General features: G+C 42.0%; 1 protein-coding gene across 2 annotated transcripts in view; it reads right to left on the reverse strand.

The window, feature by feature from the left end:
- Positions 1 to 23,226, reverse strand: part of SMURF2 (SMAD specific E3 ubiquitin protein ligase 2) — a 61,576-nt gene that overhangs the window by 13,172 nt on the left and 25,178 nt on the right. Inside the window, exons 2-11 of one of the 2 annotated variants that reach the window (XM_071451204.1) lie at positions 20,648 to 20,686; positions 19,073 to 19,181; positions 13,765 to 13,794; positions 12,092 to 12,225; positions 11,854 to 11,919; positions 8,093 to 8,177; positions 6,739 to 6,822; positions 4,118 to 4,320; positions 3,862 to 3,946; positions 1,755 to 1,913 (exon numbers count right to left, since the gene is read on the reverse strand). In XM_071451204.1, coding sequence (XP_071307305.1) covers positions 1,755 to 1,913; positions 3,862 to 3,946; positions 4,118 to 4,320; positions 6,739 to 6,822; positions 8,093 to 8,177; positions 11,854 to 11,919; positions 12,092 to 12,225; positions 13,765 to 13,794; positions 19,073 to 19,181; positions 20,648 to 20,686 — 994 coding nt within the window. The remainder of the gene's footprint in view (positions 1 to 1,754; positions 1,914 to 3,861; positions 3,947 to 4,117; positions 4,321 to 6,738; positions 6,823 to 8,092; positions 8,178 to 11,853; positions 11,920 to 12,091; positions 12,226 to 13,764; positions 13,795 to 19,072; positions 19,182 to 20,647; positions 20,687 to 23,226) is intronic. The other variant, XM_071451205.1, reaches the window with a different exon arrangement.

The following is a 23,226-nucleotide window of genomic DNA, read 5'->3' on the forward strand; positions in this document are numbered from 1 at the left end:
AGGAGGTGGGCCCAAGGTAGGGGAAACTTTCACACATCCTGTTTGGTGTAATAAAAGAATAAACACCAAAAATGATTTATCAGGCAGCAGACTTTGTGATGACACTGCTGGGTGAGTTTCTGAAATCCTTTCCTAATGAAAGACAGATGGACAAATGAAGAACTTCAGCACACTGTAGGAGAACTCTAAGTTCAAATAAATGCTAAATGGTTCTGTGATTCTGGAAATTAAAAGTCAAATTGGATTTTCCTGCTAACAAAGATAGCTCTGTTATCTGTCCTCCACCGTCCATGTAGGGCTACTGTGCCCCTCCTGCCGTTTCAAAATAACCCTCCTGAGGAGGCCACTTTGTCAAATACACACAGCTCACTGAGCTCTCTACAGCTTCAGAACTGCACTGCTGTAGCTAAGAGGGTCTGAAGTTTTTCTTGAAGTAAAATAACTGAATCTGAATTGATTTTAGGAACTTTTCTGTGTTTCAAACACGAATATGCTCCTTCACTGCTGATTTTTTTCAAGATCATTTTGTTTTCAAACCACCAATTTCAATTCAGCTAAAATGAGTAGTGATTTATTTTAAACTAAAAAAAAAAAAAAAGGCACCCAAAGTGTCGGGATGCTGGCAGCTTACTAAAGTCCTGTAACTACACATATAAAAACAATGATTTCTCTAAACAAAACACATATTTTCTGTATTTAGGCTCCTCTCCCTCTTGGGGTGTGAGGTTCAATGTATATTGGGTAGAGGCTAGACAGCTTTTGTGTAATGCATGAAAGACATGCTGTCTCCTGGATATGACTTTCCATTCCTCAGCTTTGTCTTTTCCTGCTTCTTCCCATTATTCTTTCCTTCAGCTTTTCTTCCCAATGATTCACTTCCTTTCAGGACTATTCCTCCTACTGACTCCTCACCCAGGGCTGCCTGGCTTTCCATCCAACCAACTCTTCATTGTTTCTTCCACTTAACACCTACTCAGTACTTTACAGGTGTTTCCCAAGAGTATGAAAAGGTTTTAGCAGGAGAAACAATAGAATCAAACTCACAAGTACCTCGTACAAGCCGTCTGAGAGAAAAAAAATGAGAGAAAAAAAGAAATATTTGTTTGCTTTTTGGTTTCCATTTTTAGTAGAAAATCCCCAGTGTGTAATGAGTGCCTAGGGAATAAAACACGAGCCAGAATTCTTTAAAGTTCCCCCTTCTCTTTTTAAAACTGTGAGATGAAATTATGATATCAAAACACGAAGGCAGAACAAATGCGGTTTCTGTTTTATCCTTTTTGTAAAACAACCGAGTTGAATTATTGGGGCCTTATTTTGAGAACATACCAACTAGTCCTACTCTAAAACTGAAGGCAGGAGCTGAGTTATTTCTCCTTTACTCCAGGAGCATAGCTGGGCACTTGTGCACCCCTTCCTAACTCATCAGTATTTGACATCACTGGCTCACACACAACTTCTTTTAAAACAAGTTCTTCATAACTGAAAATAGAATGAAGTATAAAGAAAACAAAGTGCCTCTCTTGCTGTTAGGAGAAAAAAAAAATCTACGGGCCAATCTTTCCCATCAGACAGCACTTGCTTCCCTCCCCCTGTGCATCACAACAGCCACATTCCTGCCTAAATGCTCTTGCAGGCTTTTTTCAAGCTCATCTTTGCCGTGAAACAGGGTAAATTGGTGATGTGGCAAAGAACCACTCCTCAAAGGCTCCCGGCACGGCAGAGCGCACCCGACCCAAAGCAGGCTCCAGACTCACTTGAGGACCAAGTGCAGGTTTGCAGAGAGCCGCGGGTCCGTGAACTGCGTCGTTCTGTTGTTATGGTCAACAAAATAAACCCTGCCCGTTGCTGTATTTCGGATCTCCCATCCAGGAGGCAGTGGACCAAGCTCTTCACAATTGATGTTGCTAAGATCCCTGTGAAAACAAATATAAAATGAAAAATACCTCAGCAATTGGCCTCCGAGCCAAACAAGCGTAAATGTAACAGAACAATTCCATGAAGTCTGAGAAAATGTATTGTCTCAGAAACCTGATCTGTTCAGCTGGAATCTCTGCTCCCAAGGTACAAGCCCACCACAGCAAAAACACACACCCCAGAACACATGCCGTGGGGAAAAAAGTTCTTATCAAATGGCCCTCATTTCACAAACTAACTTCAGCTGTTACATTAATAGAGGCTTCAAACAAAAATAAAGACCAATGCCATATTTGTCAAAATGGAATTGCAGTTCTGCACCAATTCTGACAGAAAACATTTTTTTAAAACAACATTAGTCACGTAAGAAGCTGTGAATCACACTTTAGAAACTCATACAAAACAAAACTGTATTTCTGAAGAGTTAGACTTTCCATGAAGAATTACACATGGGATGTGCATGGCACTGGCTGTTTTGCCCCAGAACCCCAGGAGCCTGTGGGAAGCAAACAGCTCTCTAACAAACGATTTCAAATCAAGCAGATGAACAATGACTCAGCTCTGCCCTGAGACACGCAGAGGTGGCTCAATAGGTTTCGAGAAAAATTCTGCTGAAATTAGGAAGATGTAAACTTGAAAACAAATGCTGGTCTCCAAAAATACACACTGGTTATTCATGGATGCAATTCACACCTCAGACCCCTCACACTGTCCAGTGCAGCTCTTCCCAAAGGTCTTCAGCTCTCCCAAAATCATGGGAGCTGAGGGAGGGAAGAGCCAAGGGACAGAATGCCTTAAAAGGTGCAGTCTGCAGGGATTCCACAGACTCCAGGAGCCGCTAATGGAAACATGAGGCTCTGGGGTGGAACTGCTGCTGCTGTTCCCCATGAACACAACACTGCTGCTGGACTGCATGACTGTGGCTATTAGCCTCAAAAACACAATATTCCTTAGAAATGACATAAATTCTATCCTCATGCAAACAATTCTTGTTCTCAGAGACACTCCTGCTGTTTGTGCTGCCACACCTCAGGGCAGTGCTGACTTAGACTGCACACAGAACTATCACACCCCAAACTTAAGGATTAGATCTTCATATTGTTTTTTTTTTAGAGCCTGGTTTTGCATAATATACAAGTCACTGACTTCCTACACAACTGCAGCCTCAGCTCTGCAGGCAGTGCATCAAAGCAAGGTACAATCTTCCAACAGAAAAACAGTAACAAAATTCAATTTCAAATCTGCCAATTTCAAACCACACAAATCTCACACCACCATTCCTGGACTTTAGGAGGCAAGTGTTTACAAGAGGATTTATTATCATTTACAACAGGATTTCTTAGTTATTTAAAGGACAATCAGAAGCTACTAATAATTTCCACTATCATCCTTTCCTTTCAAACACATCAGAATAATCACATGTACTTTCATGAACAGTGTCTACACGTGTATTGTGTAAATAAGGACATGGAATTTAAAATACTTAGGATTTGGTTTTTTCCAAGTGTTAAGATAATTGCAACAGGAAAAGCAGTTTGACTGTTTCAATCCAGCCCAGTTTTCACTGAAGTATCTTGATGGAACTTCTTTTGGAAGTGTTCAGATTCTACTGTTTTTTTCATTATGTTGCAGAGTACTAAAATCTGGACTTGGCTCTAATTCATATGCAAAATCTAGAATCAGTGAACTGTTCCTGTTTCCAAAACACTACTGTAATTTATTTCTTAGTTTTCCATTTTTTCATTACAATACCAAGTTGAAGAACTGGGGAAGACAGACTAATTCATTTTGATGAATGACATGTTAAAATAATGTATTAAGGGCCAAGAATCAGAAATATTAGCCAGGGGCCAAGAATCAGAAATATTAGCAAGAGAAAACTTTGAGGAGAGCACTGCCTAAATGATTTTGATTTGAAATATTAAGGGTACTTCCATCATTTCTTACCTAGGTACTCTTGGATCGTGCCACGTGCTGACACCAGTTTGAGTATGCAGAAAATAGACCTGACCTTGCTGAGTTGTCCTTTGCTCTGTGAAATCAAGACAAATTAATAAATATAAGAACAAAAAACGCAGCACGAAGACTCACAAAGACCGATTTCCTTCAACTAAGGAATGAAAATATCTTGCACATGAGAAGACACAACCTCATTTTCCCCCTTTCTTGAGAGCCCCACGAGTGACCCCCTGGATTTCCATACCATATCCCTCGGGCAGGTCGGGAGGGGTGTGCAGGTGAGTCCTGCTCATGTAGTTCCTGTGCCTCTGCGAGCGCACCCTCCTCTCGGCCAGCCGCGGATCCGCCGCCTGCCCGCAGGACGCGCCGTTGGTGCCGCCGATGGGGGTGTTCTCATCCACCAGGCAGCTCAGGGGCCTGCCCGGGCTCGAGTACTCCGATGCTGGCCTGGGGACAGCGGGACAACCTCAGTGTGGTGGCCGTGAGGGTCACACAGCACACCTATGGGGGAGCAGCTGCACCCCGGGCTCAGGGGACACCTCAGTGACCTGCCCTGCAGGACACCTCAGCTGGAGCAGGTCTGTGTTCACCAGAGGAACCAGGTCTGTGCTCACCAGGCTCGAGTACTCAGATGCTGGCCTGGGGACAGCGGGACAACCTCAGTGTGGTGGCCGTGAGGGTCACACAGCACACCTGTGGGGGAGCAGCTGCACCCCGGGCTCAGGGGACACCTCAGTGACCTGCCCTGCAGGACACCTCAGCTGGAGCAGGTCTGTGTTCACCAGAGGAACCAGGTCTGTGCTCACCAGGCTCGAGTACTCAGATGCTGGCCTGGGGACAGCGGGACAACCTCAGTGTGGTGGCCATGAGGGTCACACCTGGGGCAGCTGCACCCCGAGCTCTGGGGACACCTCAGCAGCCGGCCCAGCAGTGTTGTATTGCACTAAATAGTTTTTTTAGTTGTTTTGCAGTGGGTGATTTGAAATTTGTACTATGTTATGTCCCGGAGATTGCTATTTCCCTTCTCCCATCACATGGTCTTTCCCTCATGCACCCCTCTGCTATACTCCCTGGTGGTTTGGCCCCAGGTTCTCCCTCCCCTGGCCCCTCCCCAATGTATCCCATTGGCTGCAGTCCTCTTTCCCCGCCCCCTTTCCTCGGGTATAAAGGTCCCCTGCAAGGAGGCACCGCCCCCATCTCCACTTGGGAGTCTGAGGTGTCCCTTCCCAAGCCAATAAACAGGACACTCATTCCATGTGGAGAAGAGCATTTCTCATCTTTTGCTTTGTCCATGTAAGACCGTGTGGGCCGGGGTCCATGGACAGCTGCAGTGGACTCAAACAGCAGCCCAAGACACGGATCTTACACAGCAGGACACCTCCACTGGAGCAGGAAGCTCCTGGTCCGTGCCCACCAGAGGAACCAGGAACCTCCTCACCTCCTGTTGCCACATTTCTCTTCACAGAGAAAAGCAAGGCACAATTCTTCTCAAGAATATTTCTGGGTTTCACATTCTCTAACCTCAGAGACAGAAAAAACAATTCTTATCTCATTTACTGCTCCTGTGTTGTTCACAAGTGGAATGCATCATGGAAGATTGTTTACCTGAAGGGAATTGATAATTGGATTCTGGTGTGAGTGTTTTGCTTCATTGGCCAATTGAATCTAGGTGTGTGTGTGGGGACTGTGGGCTGACAGTCACAAGATTCTGTGCAGTTTGAGTAGAGTTGAGTGCTTGGCAGGCTCAGTTTAGATGTAATGTAATATAGTATAGAATAATATAGTGTAATAAAGTAATTAATTAGCCTTCTGATAAAATGGAGTCCTCCTCATCATTTCTCCCTGCCACAGGGGTTGTCTTGTTCCAATAACCTCCAAACTTTCTCACCTTGCCTTTGTGTGGCTGAGGAAGTGAGCAGGCCCTGTTATTCCTTCTAACTTTTAAGGAATGTTATTAGGCCAGGATGGTGAAAAAGGGCTAAGCAAGAATAAAAGTAGTTGCTCACAAGAGCAACATTGACCAGCGTGATTTTGTATCTCAATGCCGCTTTCAAAAGGATTTTAAAGGGGTTAAAGGGAGCTTTACAAGGTCACAAGAAATCCCCAACACAAATTATACATTTTGCATTTGGTTTTCTACTGTGTCTAGAGCTTAGAATGGATATTTCAATATACCAGAATATACAATATACCAGAAATAGGAAAACAAAAAGCTGTTCAGTCCTTTCAATCCAAAACTGCAAACATGTATCAGAGCTGACAGTGTTAACAGTCCAGATTATTTAAAATCAAATATATCCATGCAGGGACCAGAATGATATTGAGAATGGAAGAGAACATCTGCAGGCACAGACAATCTGCAGAGGATTCTAATAAAAATGGAATGACACTGCCTGAAACACAGGCAACAGCAAGAGTGGCTTGAGGAACAGTTTCACAACACACATTCACAGTGATCAGAAAAAGTGATCACAATGATTTCCAAACACACTCTGCAGCCATCAGCTGTAACTGTGCTGGGTTACATGGTCACAGAGCAGGGTCTGACAGCTATTCATGGTCTCACTTCTTCACCCCTTAAGATGTCTGCAAAAAATAATGTCTGTATTTATAGAGCTCTACCACAGCACCTCTACAAGAAAACAAAGATGTTACAACCAGGGCAGGGAAAAAAGGAGTCAGAATGATCTTCTGAGTTAAATATTAGGCAGACTGAAGGAGAAGGATGCTGAAGAAGGAAAGCATTCAGCTTGTGCAGAGTGACTGAGCAGAGGAATGAGCAACCCAATCCCCCTGTGAGAGCCCCTTGGAAGTGCTCAATAACCCAACTCCATGCTCCCCCCAGTGCCCCAGGGAACTCCTCACCGTGTGGGTCGCTCCCACTGAGTTGTCCGTGTGATGTGGTTTAAATACTGGATCCTTCCAGAAGCTGTCCTGCGCTCCTCCCACCTGCAGGGCACACATAAGGCACTGGGTGGCATTTCCAGGAAACCAGGGCACAAAACATTCCCAACAGAAATGCCCAGCTCAGAAGACTCACACTGCTATGAATCACATGAGCTGAGTGAGGAGACAGGAAACAACTGAAAGTTCAACTCTGAAATGGTTTAACATATTCTTCCCTTGGAACCAGGCACATCATTAACAGTATCACACCTTCATATTCAATAATGACTTGAATTCTAATTAAATCCAAATAGCCACATAAAGGAACTTCTTGGAAACATGTTTAATAATGCATTTAACTTCTTTTGACCACTGACTCTAGCAAATGCTTTATAGCATCTTCACGCACTGCTTGCTTTCATTAAAAAGTCAGCTTCAAATAATGTGACTTTTGAATTATCATTAAATTTGCACACTGAAATACACAAGGCTGTACAGCAAACTTTGCAGTTAACACAACTAAGTGAGCAATATTTATGTAAGGAACATTCTGAAGTAAAAATTTAGAAGCAGTTTCAAAAATGTTTTTGACTTATCTTGACTCCAAATTAACAAAAGAATGCTGTTACAGACTAGGATGATGATTTGCATTTCAAAATTCATCCTCTGAAAACTCATTTTCTCCTGTCTTTACCTGCCAAGAATCACATTCAGAAAGTCTGTGTTTGCTCTGAAGAAGTTGCTGACAGCACCAGAACCTAAACCAGAGTATTTTCCTGTGTTTGCAAAACTGCTCTAGGTGATAATGATGTCATTAACTCTCACAGGGACAAACAATAATCCCATATCCTACTTTTGGAAGGTAAATACAGCAAGAACTTGGGCTGCATTACCTTTTCCAGTCACGTTTTCTTCCCTAAGAGGTGCATGAAGAAGAAGTGATCCATGTTTATCACCGTGGATCTACACCTCTGCATAGTGCTGCAGAAGGGCAGCCAGGCAGTGTGGTCACTTCCTTGCTACAAAACTACTGCATGCATAAGGCACTTTGCTGGCTGTGATTTAATCTGAAATATGTGTTTTCTTGGACAAGCTCTTTTTCAAAGCATTTCTTTACATATGTCACCTCCCTTTTTCCAAGTGGAGATAAGACAACAGCCAAACTATCAACTGCTCTGTGCACCCCAGCTGGCTCAGCTCCTGTTCTGAATGCAGAACTGCAGAACTCTGAGTGCAAGATTTAAAACAATTTATTTGCACACTGAATTCTCCTATCACAGAAGCCTGTTGTATGAGCTGGATTTGTGTTTCCATCACAGAGATGTCAGCTTACCCATCTGGTAAATCGTTATCGAATAACCGACTGCAATCCACAACTTGTCCTCCTGTGCCTATTCGGTCTCTGGACTGAAGACTGACTGTTAGGATAACAAAAGAATTATTAAAAATGTGGCATCTGAATGCAAATTGTAGTTACATTTGAAAGAGAATTGGTACAACTTGGAGGATTAAGCTGAGACAGGTTTGGGATATTTTTCCCTTCTCACAAGTCAAAGATGTTTGCAAAGGAACTCTGTTTTCATACATGGAATTCTCTACATCTTACTTCTAAAAAAAGTTAGCTGAAGGAATATGAGTGCATGTTAAGGCAGGAAAGGAAGTGAGCTGTGAAACTGCAATTAATTTTGTGTGTTGAGATGGACTGTGACACTCAACTGGTGGCACTGGGGTGCCACTTCACACATGGCTGGGACGGGGCAACAGCAGAACACTGAACAGGAAGAGCTAAAATAAGGAATTCCTCCCTGGTTTTGACTCCTTCTCACATATTTTGTGCACCCATGGGTTTGAACACACACACAGATACACAAACACAAAACCAGGCACAATGTAACTGCTAGAAGCACTTTCAGATTTGGTTTATTGGCTACTTTCTAACACCAGCAGTAAGAAGTCAAGTGCAACTCACACGAGGCAGCCTGAAAAGCCCTTGCTTGCCCTCACCAAAACTGCTTCACTTTTAATTTTTTTTTTACATGATTCACTGTAATGGGTATTTATGCCTGAAGCTTTTGTACTGCAATTATGAAAACAAAGATTTTTTTTTAGGCTGCTTTTGTTCCCAATATCACAGTTTGAAAGTGTCCAATCTGATAATTTATGACACTTGTGTTCCTGTGGGGTTGGGGTGGTTTTTTGATGTTTTGTTATGCCTTTAACAATAAAACAATTGCTTAAAAAGCTAAATACGTGCTGTGGCCCACATTTCTTGAGGTGGCATTAACATACCTCTGGACAACTGTCTTCAAGTCCTATTTATAGGCAGTGAAATGATCTTAACCTGGATGCAACCAAACTTTTGTAAAGATCAGAAAGTTTAAAAAGCTGGAGCAGAACTGGCAGATTTTGCCTGAGTCCCCAAATTTTCACCAACATGTTTTGAAGCTTAGGACTCAACAGACCAACCCAGGGAGCCCTGGAGTACCTGCTGCATTCCTAATCCACAACTCTAACATTACAAAACAACTTTAGAGGGAAAGACACCTTTAAATTCAACCAAACCAGGATCTCACGTGATGCATTTATTCTGCCACAACCCCACACACTTCAAGTTCACACCACTGCAGGTAGGTAAGGTTGGGCAAGCAAAAAGAGACAGAAATTAACATAAACAAAGGCAATTACCTCCCCTTTGCCTATGTGAGGAGCAAAATCTGTGCACAGCTTCATTTTATTATAAGTAAGGGCTTATTTTTTTCTGCACTGCCACATGAGAAATAAAGTAGTGGCATAGAAGAGCTTCAAGATTAAGATACAATTCAGATGCCCCTGGATCCATTGCTGAAAATGCCCCCTTTTCTTCCTCTCTGAAGACAACCCAGGGATTTAAGATAAAGATCCCCTGGTCCCTGTACCAAGGCATACCCACTGTGCACTTGATTTGTAAGATTATCATCTGCTGAAGGCATCAATTACATTTTAATATTGGTTTGCAATATTGCATGGTCTCTTAATTTAACAGAGTTTATAACTGGGAGAACTGAGAGTATATTTATAACTTATTCTGCCTTTTACTTATTTTTAATCCAGATTTCTCTACCATCTAACTACTACAGTGGTATTATCTAGTTTTCTGAGCCTCATTCATCCACTCAATAAAGTTGCATTAGTGAAGAAAGATTAAAATATAAGAAGATTAATAATGACAACTTAAATAAAAAAAAAGACAGGAGTCTCTGGAATCTTACCAAGGATGCATTAAATTAAAACAGAACCATGACTGAGTAAACTTGACCTTTCTGATGGTATCAACAGAAAGCAGAACACAGATTTGCTCTGGGTCTCTGCTGTAACCTGACAAGGTGCTTTCTGTAGGTTCAGTGCACAATCCAACAGCTCCTGGTGTCAGGGGCAGCCCCAGCAGCATCCCAGGAGAGCCAGAGCTGCTCTGGCTGCACCACTTCCCACAGGCACAGGGGCTAAAGGCAGCCTGGCAGTGCAGCCTGTGCCCCACTGCTGACAGCTCTCACTGCTTCTCCCTGACCAGTTCTCTCTGAAGCCTCTTGGTCACTGCACACTGCAAGGCATTTGCCACAGGCTCCCAGACCTTTCTGCTTTGGGGAGGGGTTTATGGGTAGGTTTTTCCCCCTTTAATGAATGGCAGCACTCCCCAGCAATGCTGCCCAGGATGTGAGTTCATACTCTGGAGGGCAGCATGAGAGCACAGTCCCTGCTCTGTGCAGCTCCCAGCACACCCTGAAGCTGCTCTCCTGTGCTCCCAGCTCAGCCTCCCCTCCAAGGGCACCCCCAAACAAAGCTGCACACACAGGGATGCTCAGGGGACCAAAGCCAGCAAGCAAACCAAACCCACAGCAAAACACACCCCAGAGAAGTGGCTGATTCATCCTCTGTGCAAGCTCATGTGGAAAATTTAATTGAGAACAGCCTGAAGGGTCAGCAACGCACTTACAAATCCACATTTCTACCATCATTTCACTCTTTTGTGCCACCACCCTCTGATCTTAATGCAAGCACTTGCAGATCAGACAGAGCCAGATGATTAAAGCCACACCAAGAGGTAAAGTCACAGGTGTGATTCAACAGAGGGAGGCAAACCAACACACTTATTTGCTGACTAGTATTTCAGAGGTGTTCCCTGGCTGACAGAAGTGCTGTTTGGATATAATTTCAACTAAGAATTGAACATAAAATTTCACTTTCCTTTCCCTCATGTCCAAATATTCTCATTAACATCTTGCTGTATAAATAAAGAACTTCCTTATCCTGACCAACTTTTGACTTACATGACCTATTAGAAATGCTGAGAACTGAGAAGGGACCAAACAAAGAACTAAGAATGCACCAAAAAGAGTATTTATGAAGTTTTTTTCTGGATACTTGCTTTTCAATTTGCCAGCTTCTTTTTAATTCTGAAGTTATTTAAAGTTCATTAGTTCACAGAATGACAAAGCACAGTTACTGAGGTTGTTGACAGACTTGTTAACAAGCCATGAAAATACAAAATTAATTGATCAAGTCATCCCAGATAGCAATTTTACTTGCTTATAAGCAAGATGCTTTTTAGGTTTTCCCCAAAACCTAAAGGAAGCACAACCTTGCTGGAGCTCTCAATGGCCAAGAATTTTGTAGTCAGCTTTTCACAGAGAGTTCACTCTCAAACTGCCACCATTCTTCACAGTGAAATTAAAAACTTTCTAATTTTATTTTTTATTATCTATGGTCTTATTTGCCCCAACACTTATTATAATATTTTGGTTTGGGGCTTTTTAGGTGGTTTGAGCATTTTGATTTGGGTTTTTCTGGTGGGTTTTTTTTTCTCTTTTTTTGGGGATTTTTTTTGGTTGTTGTTTTGGGTGGTTTTTTTGTTTGTTTGTTTTTGTTGGGTGGTTTTGGGTGTTTTTTTGGATTTTTTTAAAATTCTCTACCGACATAATTCTAGCCTGAGGTCCAAATGGCTCTGGCAGTAGAAAGGAGAATTCAATATAGAAAACTAACATAAAGAAGAGTTATTTCTATAGCTACTTTAGAAACTAAAGATAAAAACAGAACTAGAAGATAAAAACCTTTACTCACCTACTATCTGTCCTCTAACAGTATCGTTGTCATTTGGCCCAAGCTTGCAGAGATCCAACCTCTGATCTACAAAATGAGGGCACAAAATCATACAACAAAACAAAATACCATCACAAACCACCTGGAATAGAAAAGCTTTATAAAAAGCCAGCAAAAACCCAATTAAGTGTCATTTTTCAAAAGCTTGTGCATGTAAGCTTGAGCTGAAAGAGAAGAAACCTGTCCTTAGCTTACTTACAACCAGTGTCTTTAAGGCGGTTGATGGCGTTTGAGAGAAGCCTGACACAACCCAGAAAACCAGCTCCCTGCTTTTTATGAATTTTCTTGTGATTCCACACGCTGATCGTTATTGAATCCGACTTCCCAATGTATCTGAAAAACGTGGAACAAACAGCACTGTCAGTGGCACTCACTGAACACTCTGATGATGCATCAGAAACCACCTTGGGGGAAGAGAGATCATCAACCACCTCATTAAAAATGCATCACACACTGCAATGGCAAGAGAGAGCAAGTCATCTGCAGGTAAGATGTACCCTGGACTTCAATGGGAGCATGTCTCATGGAGGAGCTCACTTGAATACAAACTGCTCTGAAAGCCTGATTATTTGGGAAGGGGGCACTCCTGGGAACTGAAATCTGTTCCAACAGCAACATGAGCAGCTGGCTCTTCACCACAGCTCTGAGCAGCCCCAAACATGCTCAGCCCCATGCCCCAGCCGAGCCTGCCCCAAGGGGACAATGCTGTGGCATCCCAGCAGTGTCTGGGGACAGCAGGAGCAGGGACAGCGGCCCCAGTGCAGGGCAGGAGCCCAGGAATGCAGGGAGCCCCAGCAGGCAGCACTGCCAGGCCAAGGCATCCCCCAGCTGCAGCTACCCCAGCCCAGGGAGGCCGAGTCACCCTCAGTAAGGGATGGCTGGGACACTCGTGACACCTTAGGGCCACACAGCCAGGCCACAGGGGCTTGGCTGGGATGTGCCACATTCCCCTCCTGCCCGGGACTCTCCCTGCAGCGTTCCCACAGAAATAAACCTGGATCTGTGTGCACTGCCTTGGGAAACCTGCACGCTGCAGGCTGCTTTACTTCTGCTTTTTTTGGTGGAAGCTTTGCTCTTCAGAAGCAATTGCTTTGTGAGCTTGTTTTTGTTTTCAAAACTTTCAGAGGACGGTTTCAAAACACTCAAGATAAATCAGTGATTGCCAATACTGAATTATTACGGCTGTTTCAAGTTGAGGGAAATGAATTTGTAACTATGGCTCAGATCCCAAGAACTGCTTGTAGTTCTCTCTTCCCAGACCACAAATTCTGGCCTTAGTTTAGTTCCAAGTGCTTCTTTTTTATTTGTTTTTAAATGAAAATTGATCAACCAATATCTAAATACATCTCCCCATTGACTGTGGATTTACTGGCTTTTAAACATCTTAATATTTTCTTAAAGATAGAACTGATACTGTCAAGGTTGGCAAACCAAATAATTTAACTAACTGGCATGGCTTAAAACTACAGCTGTGATCAGGTTAACACTTCTCCCATTTTTCCTTTTTCAAAAAGCAGAACTTGTACAACTTCTTTTTCCCACCTGCAGACAGCAACTGACCCAAGAAGTAGAAGACATAAAAACCTCATGGTTAAAAGTAACCACTGCATATTTACACAAAAACAAAAACAAACCCAAACAAAAGACAAATTTCACATTAAAAAGCCCCACAGTTTTTTGAATAGTAAACTGATTGTGTAATATAGGTCAGATTTTTGGCCTTACAACCTTGACAATGCCAATTTTGCATAAAGAAACGAGATGAAGATGGGTAATCACGTGCACAGTTGCAGTCTACAATGCTTTATGTACTTAAAATAAATTCTTATGAGAACAATTTAGGTGCACTTAAAAATAAAGACTTTTCATGACCTGTCTTGAATTTTCCAGTTTTCCTTGTTGCTTTAAAAAAGTCAAAGGTATATGGTTAAACACAATTTCATAACAGAACAGTTTGAATAATATGTAGAACAGCTGAATACACAAGACAGTTTCCAAGAATTCCTGTAATGTTTCAGGGTGAGGTTCTCAGGGTTGGGATGAACAGTCACCATCCACACCAAGCAGGTGGGAACTCCATATTCTACTATAATCTATTCTTGATTTTTGCACCCAAAAACCTGGGTTGGTTCACATTCTAAAAAGAAATATGCAAGACAAGCAGCATTTTTTCCAAATAAAAATGTCTATTTTTTTTTAATAAAGGAAGAAAATAAATAGTTAAGTAACATCTAGTCGGCTTTAAAGCAAAATGTTTCATCTACATCTCTGCATCATTTCAGGCATAAAAACCCATGGTTGTATTTAGAGAGTGACAGTAGGACAAGCTGACATTTCCAATTCATTTGGTGGATAAGTTACATTTGTTTTACATCATCTGGCAATAAAGTTCCAACATAAAAGCCTGAGCTAGGAATTTTATTTCTTTATTAAAAAAGAATGTTCCAAAAAATAAAGTGTAACAAACCAAACCAGAAACAAAAAACCAGAACCCCCCCATTGTGTGGGATAACTCTCCCTTCCTCCTTGTAATTAAAGTTCTTGGAGCTTATATTTCTTTTTTTACTCTATCCTATCAGCAATATCTATTCCACAGCTTCAGGACTTCAATAGAGACAATGAGATTAGTAATAATGAAGTGGAAACATAGAAATTCAATTGCACAGACATTTTGTTGACTTTCATATTTTCTGAACCTTTACGCTTAAGACTCTGGTTAAGAACTGCATGTTCCGAAATTTTCATTTCCCTACTCTAAGCACTTCCACTTCTACGAAAAAAACCATCAAATTCATGCCTAAGTAGAAACCTCTAAATTATTTAAATAAAAATTTAGAACACGGGGACAATTGTTATTTTGCCTAGCACCGAGGAAGGTTGGGAATTGAGTAACTTTTCATCCCCATGGCATTACATACACTCTCCCTGAAGAGTTCACCTCGCTGAGAAATGTGGACTGAAGAAAGTGGAAAAATATATTCCTGAAAAAACACACCTCTTCCTGTTCACAAGCCAGACATACTCCCTCCAGAAAGAGAGAAAAATGCAGCATCACGAGGTATGAACTCAGGTTTGGAAGCCAGGAATTCCCTATTTCTAATCCATGCTGTCACACAGACTGTTTTTACGACCTGGACAAATTATTTGGTTTTTTTCTCCATTTTCCCATTTCTGACTTTTTTTCTAATATAATCTCAGTGTTCTGCTTTGAGCTACCAACTGCTTTCAGACTGGGGAGAAGAGGGTGTGAAGAGACAGAATGAAAAATAGCCCCCCAATATTTTTCTCCCATCTTCATTCACTTCCTTCCCGGCATTTCCCATCTGTGCAGCAACTGAAGCGCGATTGAGCCTCTGCGATGGTCCCCAGGACCTGCCAGGCGCTGGGGCTGGGGCAGGGACAAGGCAGGAATGGGGCAGGGACGGGGGCAGGGACGGGGCTGGGACGGGGCAGGGACGGGGGCAGGGACGAGGCAGGAATGGGGCAGGGACGGGGGCAGGGACGAGGCAGGAATGGGGCAGGGACGGGGCTGGGATGGGGCAGGGACGGGGCTGGGATGGGGCAGGGACAGGGGTGGAAAGGGACTGGAAAGGGACTGGAAAGGGGCACAGACGTGTGGTACTCACGGGCTGCTGCAAAGGGCATCAGCTTCATCCAAAGGGCCTCAAGGCCCACGTGGAGAAAGAAAAGGAGGTGCCCAGAGCTGTTTGATGGCTCTTTAGGAGCTCATCTAGGATGGGATTGTCTAAAGCAGCACTAGGCAGAGCTGCTGCCTTCTCTCCCTGAGAAAAATCCAGGATCCTTAGCACTCACCAGACAAAATAGAGCCAGAGGATTGGGGGAGAGAAGTGACTCTGCCAGGGCACTGCAGCAGCCTGAGGATGTGAAGGCACCAGAGAGCAGCAGAAGCTGCAGTGAGGAGACTTTGGGAAGAGGAGAAGTTATTTTTGGGAGCTGGGTGAGGTTCCATTGGAGAGAGATCCCAAAGGAGAAGGGTCCATGTGTACCCTTGAGGGGCACAGACTAAAGCTGGGACCAGGAGCAGGTTTGGTGGAGGTGATGGTACAAATCCTTTCACTCAGAAAGGGGACGGGACCTGCTGTGCCTTAGGGGCAGGGGCTGCTAGGGAGGCTGGGGCAGACCGGGCAGGGCAATGTGGGAGAGGTCTGGCTACAACAGCAGGGAAGAAAGGGGAAGGAAGAGAAAAAAGGGATTTAAGTTCCTGAACGGCTGGTTTAGGTAGTTTAGTTCTGAATGCAAGAAGGCTGTAAATGTGTCAAGTCTGGTTATTCAAAAGCTCTGAGGAAAGGCCTGAACAATAGGGGAAACACAAACAAGACTGAAAATAAGGAAGGGGAATACATCCAGGGCAAGCATGGTATTTTACTGACATTAAACTACATCCAGACAGCAACTATTTGGCAATTTCTTTCTGGAAAGTCTCCCAGATTCCCCCTCTCTACACACACACCCATCCAGGCTGAAGAATCCAAGCAGCTAATTCAACCACTTCCTTTTCACACTAAGAGCTGAATTAAGAACCACATAAGGCAGAAGCCAACTCCTTTTGCACTTTAGAGCACTGCAGAAGTCCTTCTAAAAAATTCTTATACAACAGAATATCTACTTATGCTGAATCAGGTTAGCAAACCACAAAATTCTCTTGGAATTAGCAACTTAATTCAGACATTACTGCATGAATATATTACAACAGCTCCATCTGACTGTGCCACTTGCATCTGCCACCATATGGTACATGAAAAAATTATCTTAATATCTGGTGCAGATGAAAAGCTGAGACCTGCCACTGAGTAAATTATACAGTAAAAAATTACCTGACAATAACAGCCAGGCAGTGAGTTGTTGTACCAAAGAGATTTAATCTTTTACTGCTGTTTTAAATAGGAAGTGGAGATAATGTGAAGATGTTTATAAATGGAAATATATTTCCCTAGAGTAAGGAATAACAGGTGACACTAAAAAAGGGGTTAAATTATTATGAAGAAAATTTGGAGAGGGAAAGGATTATTTTCTAATAAGAAGGCCTGACACCACAACAAATTTTTACTTTGGATTAGAAATACTGGATATACTTCTGTCATCAGGGAGTTCAACAGCCAGAATCAAACAAAGTCGTTTTGCCTAGAGGACAAGATTTTATATTGAAAATAATACACTAATGCAACAAAATCATTTTTTTTAAGGGAACTTCTCTGAACAAGAAGAAAACAAAAAATACTTCACACAGGTCTAAATTCCATTGGACAATCCAGCAAGAGATGCTTCAAATTTGCTCAAGCAAAACATTCTGCCAGAACCCCCCTTCGTCTCTCTGCTTTTTGTAATATGTTGTGGATTACAATCACAGCCTTGGAAAGACAATACAGTATCCAGATACAACCATGGCTTGCTCTATAAAACAACCTAAAAATACCTTCTCATCATCCTTCCTTAATAGTTCCAACCAGAAAGGAATTTTTTTCTGAAGATTTTACAGTTTTTTTCCATTACTCTTGTTGCATATCAACATCCTCCCTCGTTTCCCACGTCCTCTGCTTCTTTTCTCCAGAAGGGAATCAAATCATCAGCCCAGGGAGCACTGAGCATCCCTGAGAGCCACTCCAGACAACTCTGCTGTCCCACAGCACTTCCAACTGGCCAGCACTGGGGCAGAACCAGTGAGCTCCCCACAGAATTCTGGCACAGAATCCACAGTGCCAGACCATGCCCACCCTCCTCCCACAGCAGAGTCCCTCCCCCAGTTGCACAAAGGTTACAGAAGGATTTGCCCTCAGCACTTCCCACCTTCCATCCCCGGAAAGCTGGGCACTAATGCTCATTAACAGAGCCACCTAGCTGAAAAACAATCCAAGTTTGTGCTTGGTTTCAGGGATTTCTCTTGAGCTCTACTCTGATCCTTCGAGAGGACATGCAAAGGCAAAGGTCTGAAACCTCCACTCTGTATAAATCAATATTTTGATAGGCTTAGTACCATTACTTAGTATCATTAAAAAACCAAGTTAATTTAGAATTCTTTCAATTGAAAAGAGAGCCATTTGCTACACATGAACTTAAAACTTGCTTTGCATCCATTTCTTTAACAAATATGAATTACAGTCTCACATGCAGAATCTAAGCTTGAAATGGGTTTGGATAATAAAACCATAATATTATTATTTCACTAAACTGCCATGATACTTTGTTAAGCAGTGCAGAAAATGTTCTGTATCCTGCACTAACACATTATGAACAAGGACTTCACATATTTAATCTTGGATATTCAAATAAGGAGGAGATCAAGACATGACTTTAAACCAGGCCTTTCATATTCTGCTGTGAGACCCATCAAGCTGCTTTTCTTCCCTGGGAAAAAGAGGGGCAAGAAATTGTCTGTGTACCAACACCAATTTGCTGCAGGTTTGGTGATGGCCAAAGTCACATAAATATGCTCAAACAGTTTCTAATAATACAGGACAGGGAATGGAGCCAAGGGGGAAAGTCAGAGATCAGAACAGGAGAATACAATGATGCAAAACAGTTCATTTCTCTTCCCTATCTTTCATCCCAAGGAAAAAGATAAAGAATAAAAGACAAGGAAAATAAAGCATGCACAGAGACCTACATAAAAATCAAAGCTTTAATAACTTACATTGTACAGAAATATTCTATACTTTGGAAAAAGAGGAAAACCATGACATATATGTGCCATACTGATTCTATTGCTCAAAAGCACCAAAAGGTGCTTAAGTGATGACAACAATAATTCAGAGTGAGAACATTTGGGACAGAAAATGACAGAAAGGAGAGAAAATTGAACAAAAGGCACACAGAAAAAGATACTGTAGCACCACAACCAACAAAAATTGCATCAAGAGCAGAGCAGTTTGAGGGAAATACTGTCAATTACTTGCTTCATTATAACATGAAAATACCACAATAAAACAACACTTTAGTCCATGTAAGCATGCTGCAGACATCAGCACCAGAAAAACAAGGGCAGTGTTTAAATTTTGAGGTAAATGAGAAAGTGGAATTTTGCTAGGTGGACTTTTCACTCAAACTAATAAACTCTGGGACACTTTCCAAGCTGTACATAGGACAGGAAAAAGAACATCTGACATTGTCTGTGTAATTTAGAGGATTTCACTTCAAACCTTTGGGTATCACTGTTACCACCTACAGGTCATAATGCTGATTCCATTTGGGATCAAGTGTATTCTTCACAGTATCTGTAGAATGGCATTGGCCAGATCCATCCACCACAACCTTTGCAAAGGGATCAGGAAGTCCTACAAGGAAGAAAAGAAAAAAAAAGCTACCAAGTGGATCAGGATGCTTTGAAGTCCTTTATCATTGCTCAGTTATTTATTTTTTCATTTGAAGATTTATTTGCCTTTTATTCATAAATAAGACCCCTACTTTATGAATGACATATTCAGCACAGGATATGGGTAAATTAGCAATTTATTTCACTGATATGGACTAAGAAAAAGTTGTGTAAATCAAACACATTGGGGAAAAAAAATCAAAACACCTTAATCTTCCTAATTTAGGTTTGAGTAAATTATCAGCATACAAAGAAGCCAAAGGCAGAGAAAACAGAGTTACATTCTTTATACATTTAAGATCAAATCACAGTTTTGGTTGATATTGAAGTAACAGAATTGCCTCTAACAGGTTATTTTTGGTGACACTGAACACCAAAACTCAGTGTAAAGATGGTGCTGAACTCCAGATTCAGGGCTGGAAGAGCAGCAGGGGCAGAGCAGCCCACAATGATCAGCACCTCCTGCTGAACTGACCCAAGGATGGTCCCACCCCTGACTCCCCAGGTCCTGCCCTTTCCCCCACACTTCCATTCTTCCCCTCACCACTGCTGTGAGCCAGCTGGAGGAACCAAGGTGGGGAAACCTTCATCACATCTGCTGAGGTGCAACTTGGTCCCAGCTGCATTTCAGGTGACTCAGCCAGAGCTGGTCAGGCAGCAGAGGGCTCAGGACAAGTGTCACAGAGAGCAATGGGGACAAAGGAGTGGGGCCTTGGGACACCAGTGCTGCAGCATCACACACTGCACATCTGAGGGGGTTTTTCAAACTGCTATACACACAAGAACTCGTAATCAATACAGAAATCCAGATATAAGCAATGTTTTAGAAGTATCTCAAACCACTGCCTCTTCTGTTTCTTTCCAAAGCTCAGGTCTGCTCTGCCAAATTCCTCCTGCTCCCTTCTGCTCCTCACCTGTAAAGGTGGGAGGTGGCAGACAGGTGATCTGGGCATGCAGGACACAGGCAATAGCATTCCTTTCTGCCTTCTTCATCTACTTCTTAGCACTTCTTTCAAAACATTATTAAAATTAATTAAAATATAATTTCAGAGTACGTCGGTGTTATGAGGTGGTTATTAATAATTCAGGAGCACATCTGTTTGCTTGACAAAAGGTTCTTGGATGAAAAACAACTTAATAAATATATGGCACTAAATTTGAAAAACATGTAATTTGCCTGAGTGGGTAAATTTGTTTCTCACTCCCATAAAACAGACAGAGTGTGTCAGTGTTTTAATTATTATTATGATTCTGTGCCGAGTGCCACCTAAGACAAAAATAGAAGCCCTGAAATAAAACATCAAAGCCTTCAGCCCTCTTACTGCAAATATCTTAATATAATGATCATATGCAAACACTGGACTATAGAACTTGTATAATATTTATTCCATCTATAAATAAATGTATAAAACTAGAACAGCTACTTACGGAAAAAGTCCTTTTTCACCAAGTTTTTTGCACACAGTACTGCAAGAAGAACAGAAACACAAAATTAAGTTACTGATTGCCAACTTTAAAAAAACATTATTTTACGTGTCCAGCACTTCAGAAAACCCTGCTTAAAATAAAACAAATTTAAATGAATTGTGCTGCTTCACCATTTATATTGTCATGTGAATTAATTCCTGAAAGCTGAGCTGGAAGTGCCAACTTTTAGCAATGCACCTGGAGGCAGATAACACTGGAAGTGAGATGGTTGTGCTTTTCTCAGGCAATAGTTTCAGTTTTTAGGGGCTTTTTTAACCCCCCTCAACGATTTTGCCAACTGTGAGTTCACCAGAGAGGGACCTGGAGCACTCCTGGCTGGTTCACCATAATTAGTGCTGGGACACAGGCAGGGGCTCAGGCTCAGTTCTACAGCCCAGCAAAAGCTTCCTTGATCATAAAAAACAGAACATCAGGCAGCCAAGGCTTTGCTGTTATCCTGCATCCTTAACAAATAAAAGGTTTTACCTGAAAAGCATTTGGGTGGAGCACACTAACTTCTAAAGCCAGAGTTTTGATGGTTCCAAAGATATCTTTTATTTGTAGTAGCTGATAATTGTTTCAGGCTTTTTTTGTTTGTTTGTTTAAATTAAAAGGAAGGAACATTTGCATTTGTCAACTAAAAATACCCAGGGGAAAACAATCTCCTATGAGAATAAATTTAAATAAACAAATAAATAAATAAAAGGTCAAGGGGGACAAATTTCATATAAAGGTGCCAAGGTACACAAAGAAGACTTCACAAACTGCACACCACTGGTCAACTACTGTGCTTATCTATAATCACAGGTTTAGTAAGCAGGAAATATTAGATTCCCCCGTGAAACATTAAAATATTTACTGATAACACAAAGGGATTCTTGGGGATTGAGCAAAAGCATGAATTCCCACAGCTACTATTAAAAAAAAAAAAACGAGGGGGGGAGTGGGAAGAGTTATTTGGTTGGAACCTGATGCTGCAAGAGATTCCTCACTATATGATTCCCTTGGATATTTTTCCTATGAGATCGCCAATATTTATCAGTGCCAGGAAATGCAAAGACAGAAAAGTGCATCCAATAATCACATCCCACAGGCACCACCAACACCAAACACCACTGGTCATCCCTTCCCCCCAGAACACCCTCCCACCCATCCTGCAAGGCTCCTGATCCCAATTCCTGCCTGAATAAAAGCAGGCAGAGGCAATCCATGAGCATGAGCACTCCCATGGAGATCCCCACAGCCAGGGCAGAGGAGCACCACCCTGGACACTCTGAACAATGGAATTCATCTTTTCCCAGTTCTTACTTTCATAAAGATGCTGATTTTAATGAAGCTGCTTTCCACTGGAATTCAGCACTGTAAAATCTGGCTACAGCTCTGCTCAGGTCTGAGGAGCTTTGGTCCTCCATGAAACACAAGGAGATGCACAGAACAACTCCTTCACACCCACCTATTCCACAGGAAAGGAACATTCCTCTTCTACAGGAAAGTTCCCAGGAAAATTTCAGCACAGTAGTTCGATACAAGGGGCTGCTAATAACATGAAAAAGAAGTGCCTGGTTCCAGGTTGGTAGCTTCAGGGGTTTTTTAAGGATGATAAAAGTAATAAATGTAATTTCTCTCCATTCAAAGACATACTGGTAGTCCTAAAGCAGAGCTCCATTTAAGGGATGTTCACCCAATAATTTCAATCTGAACAGTCAAGAGTAACAAAATACTACCAGAGAGTCAAATGTTTCAGGTATTTGATACCCAGCACTCAAGTACACATAGGAAGGAGACTGTCACATCACTGCTCCACAAATCAAATAAAGTTCTTTGGATGGTGCAATAAAAAACCCACAGTTATCAAAGGCTCCCACATGCCAAACAATCTAAAGTTTGCTCTATACAGAACTTTGAGAACAACCTAAAGGCATCTGAAAAAGAAGAGATAATAGAAAAACTGCTTTTGCTGCTCCTTAAGGTTTTATTACACCAAGAATATCCTCAGATGAGTGATAACACAAGAGACATCATCTGCCCAAGAACTGCAGTAGTTACTGCTCACCAGCCACCTTTCATCTAGTGGTGAAAAGCTTCAAGTAAAATAGATGCTTATACAGATGGCAACTTTCTAAAATATATATCATTATTGTCACAGTTTTACCCATTTCAAGTAATGGGCAGTGTCAAGTGAAGCTGAGGGCTTAAAATCCAATAGTTAAGTCAAAATTCATCTACAGCACAGCCACACAGGGTGCTCCTGAAACTGTATAATGTCCAAGACACAAGAGGTTCAACTATTCTTGTGAGAGAAATTGTAATGTTAACTAATTACAAACACTTCTTTTCAAAAAGAAAGCAAGCCTGCCAATGTAATTTAACTGAAGTCTCATTTTTATAAGATTGGGCACATGCAGAGCACACACACTAATAACTGCTTCCCCAACAATTAGCCTTGAGTGAACAAACTAATATTTTTGGCTCAGCTTTTCCCTCTCTAGTAACCACATTTAAGGCAAGTCAGATGTCAACCCACTCTGGCTTTGTCAGGT

The sequence above is a fragment of the Agelaius tricolor genome, unplaced genomic scaffold, assembly GCF_023055355.1.
Source record: "Agelaius tricolor isolate 1412-34295 unplaced genomic scaffold, bAgeTri1.0.p SCAF_32, whole genome shotgun sequence".
Lineage (NCBI taxonomy): Eukaryota > Metazoa > Chordata > Aves > Passeriformes > Icteridae > Agelaius > Agelaius tricolor.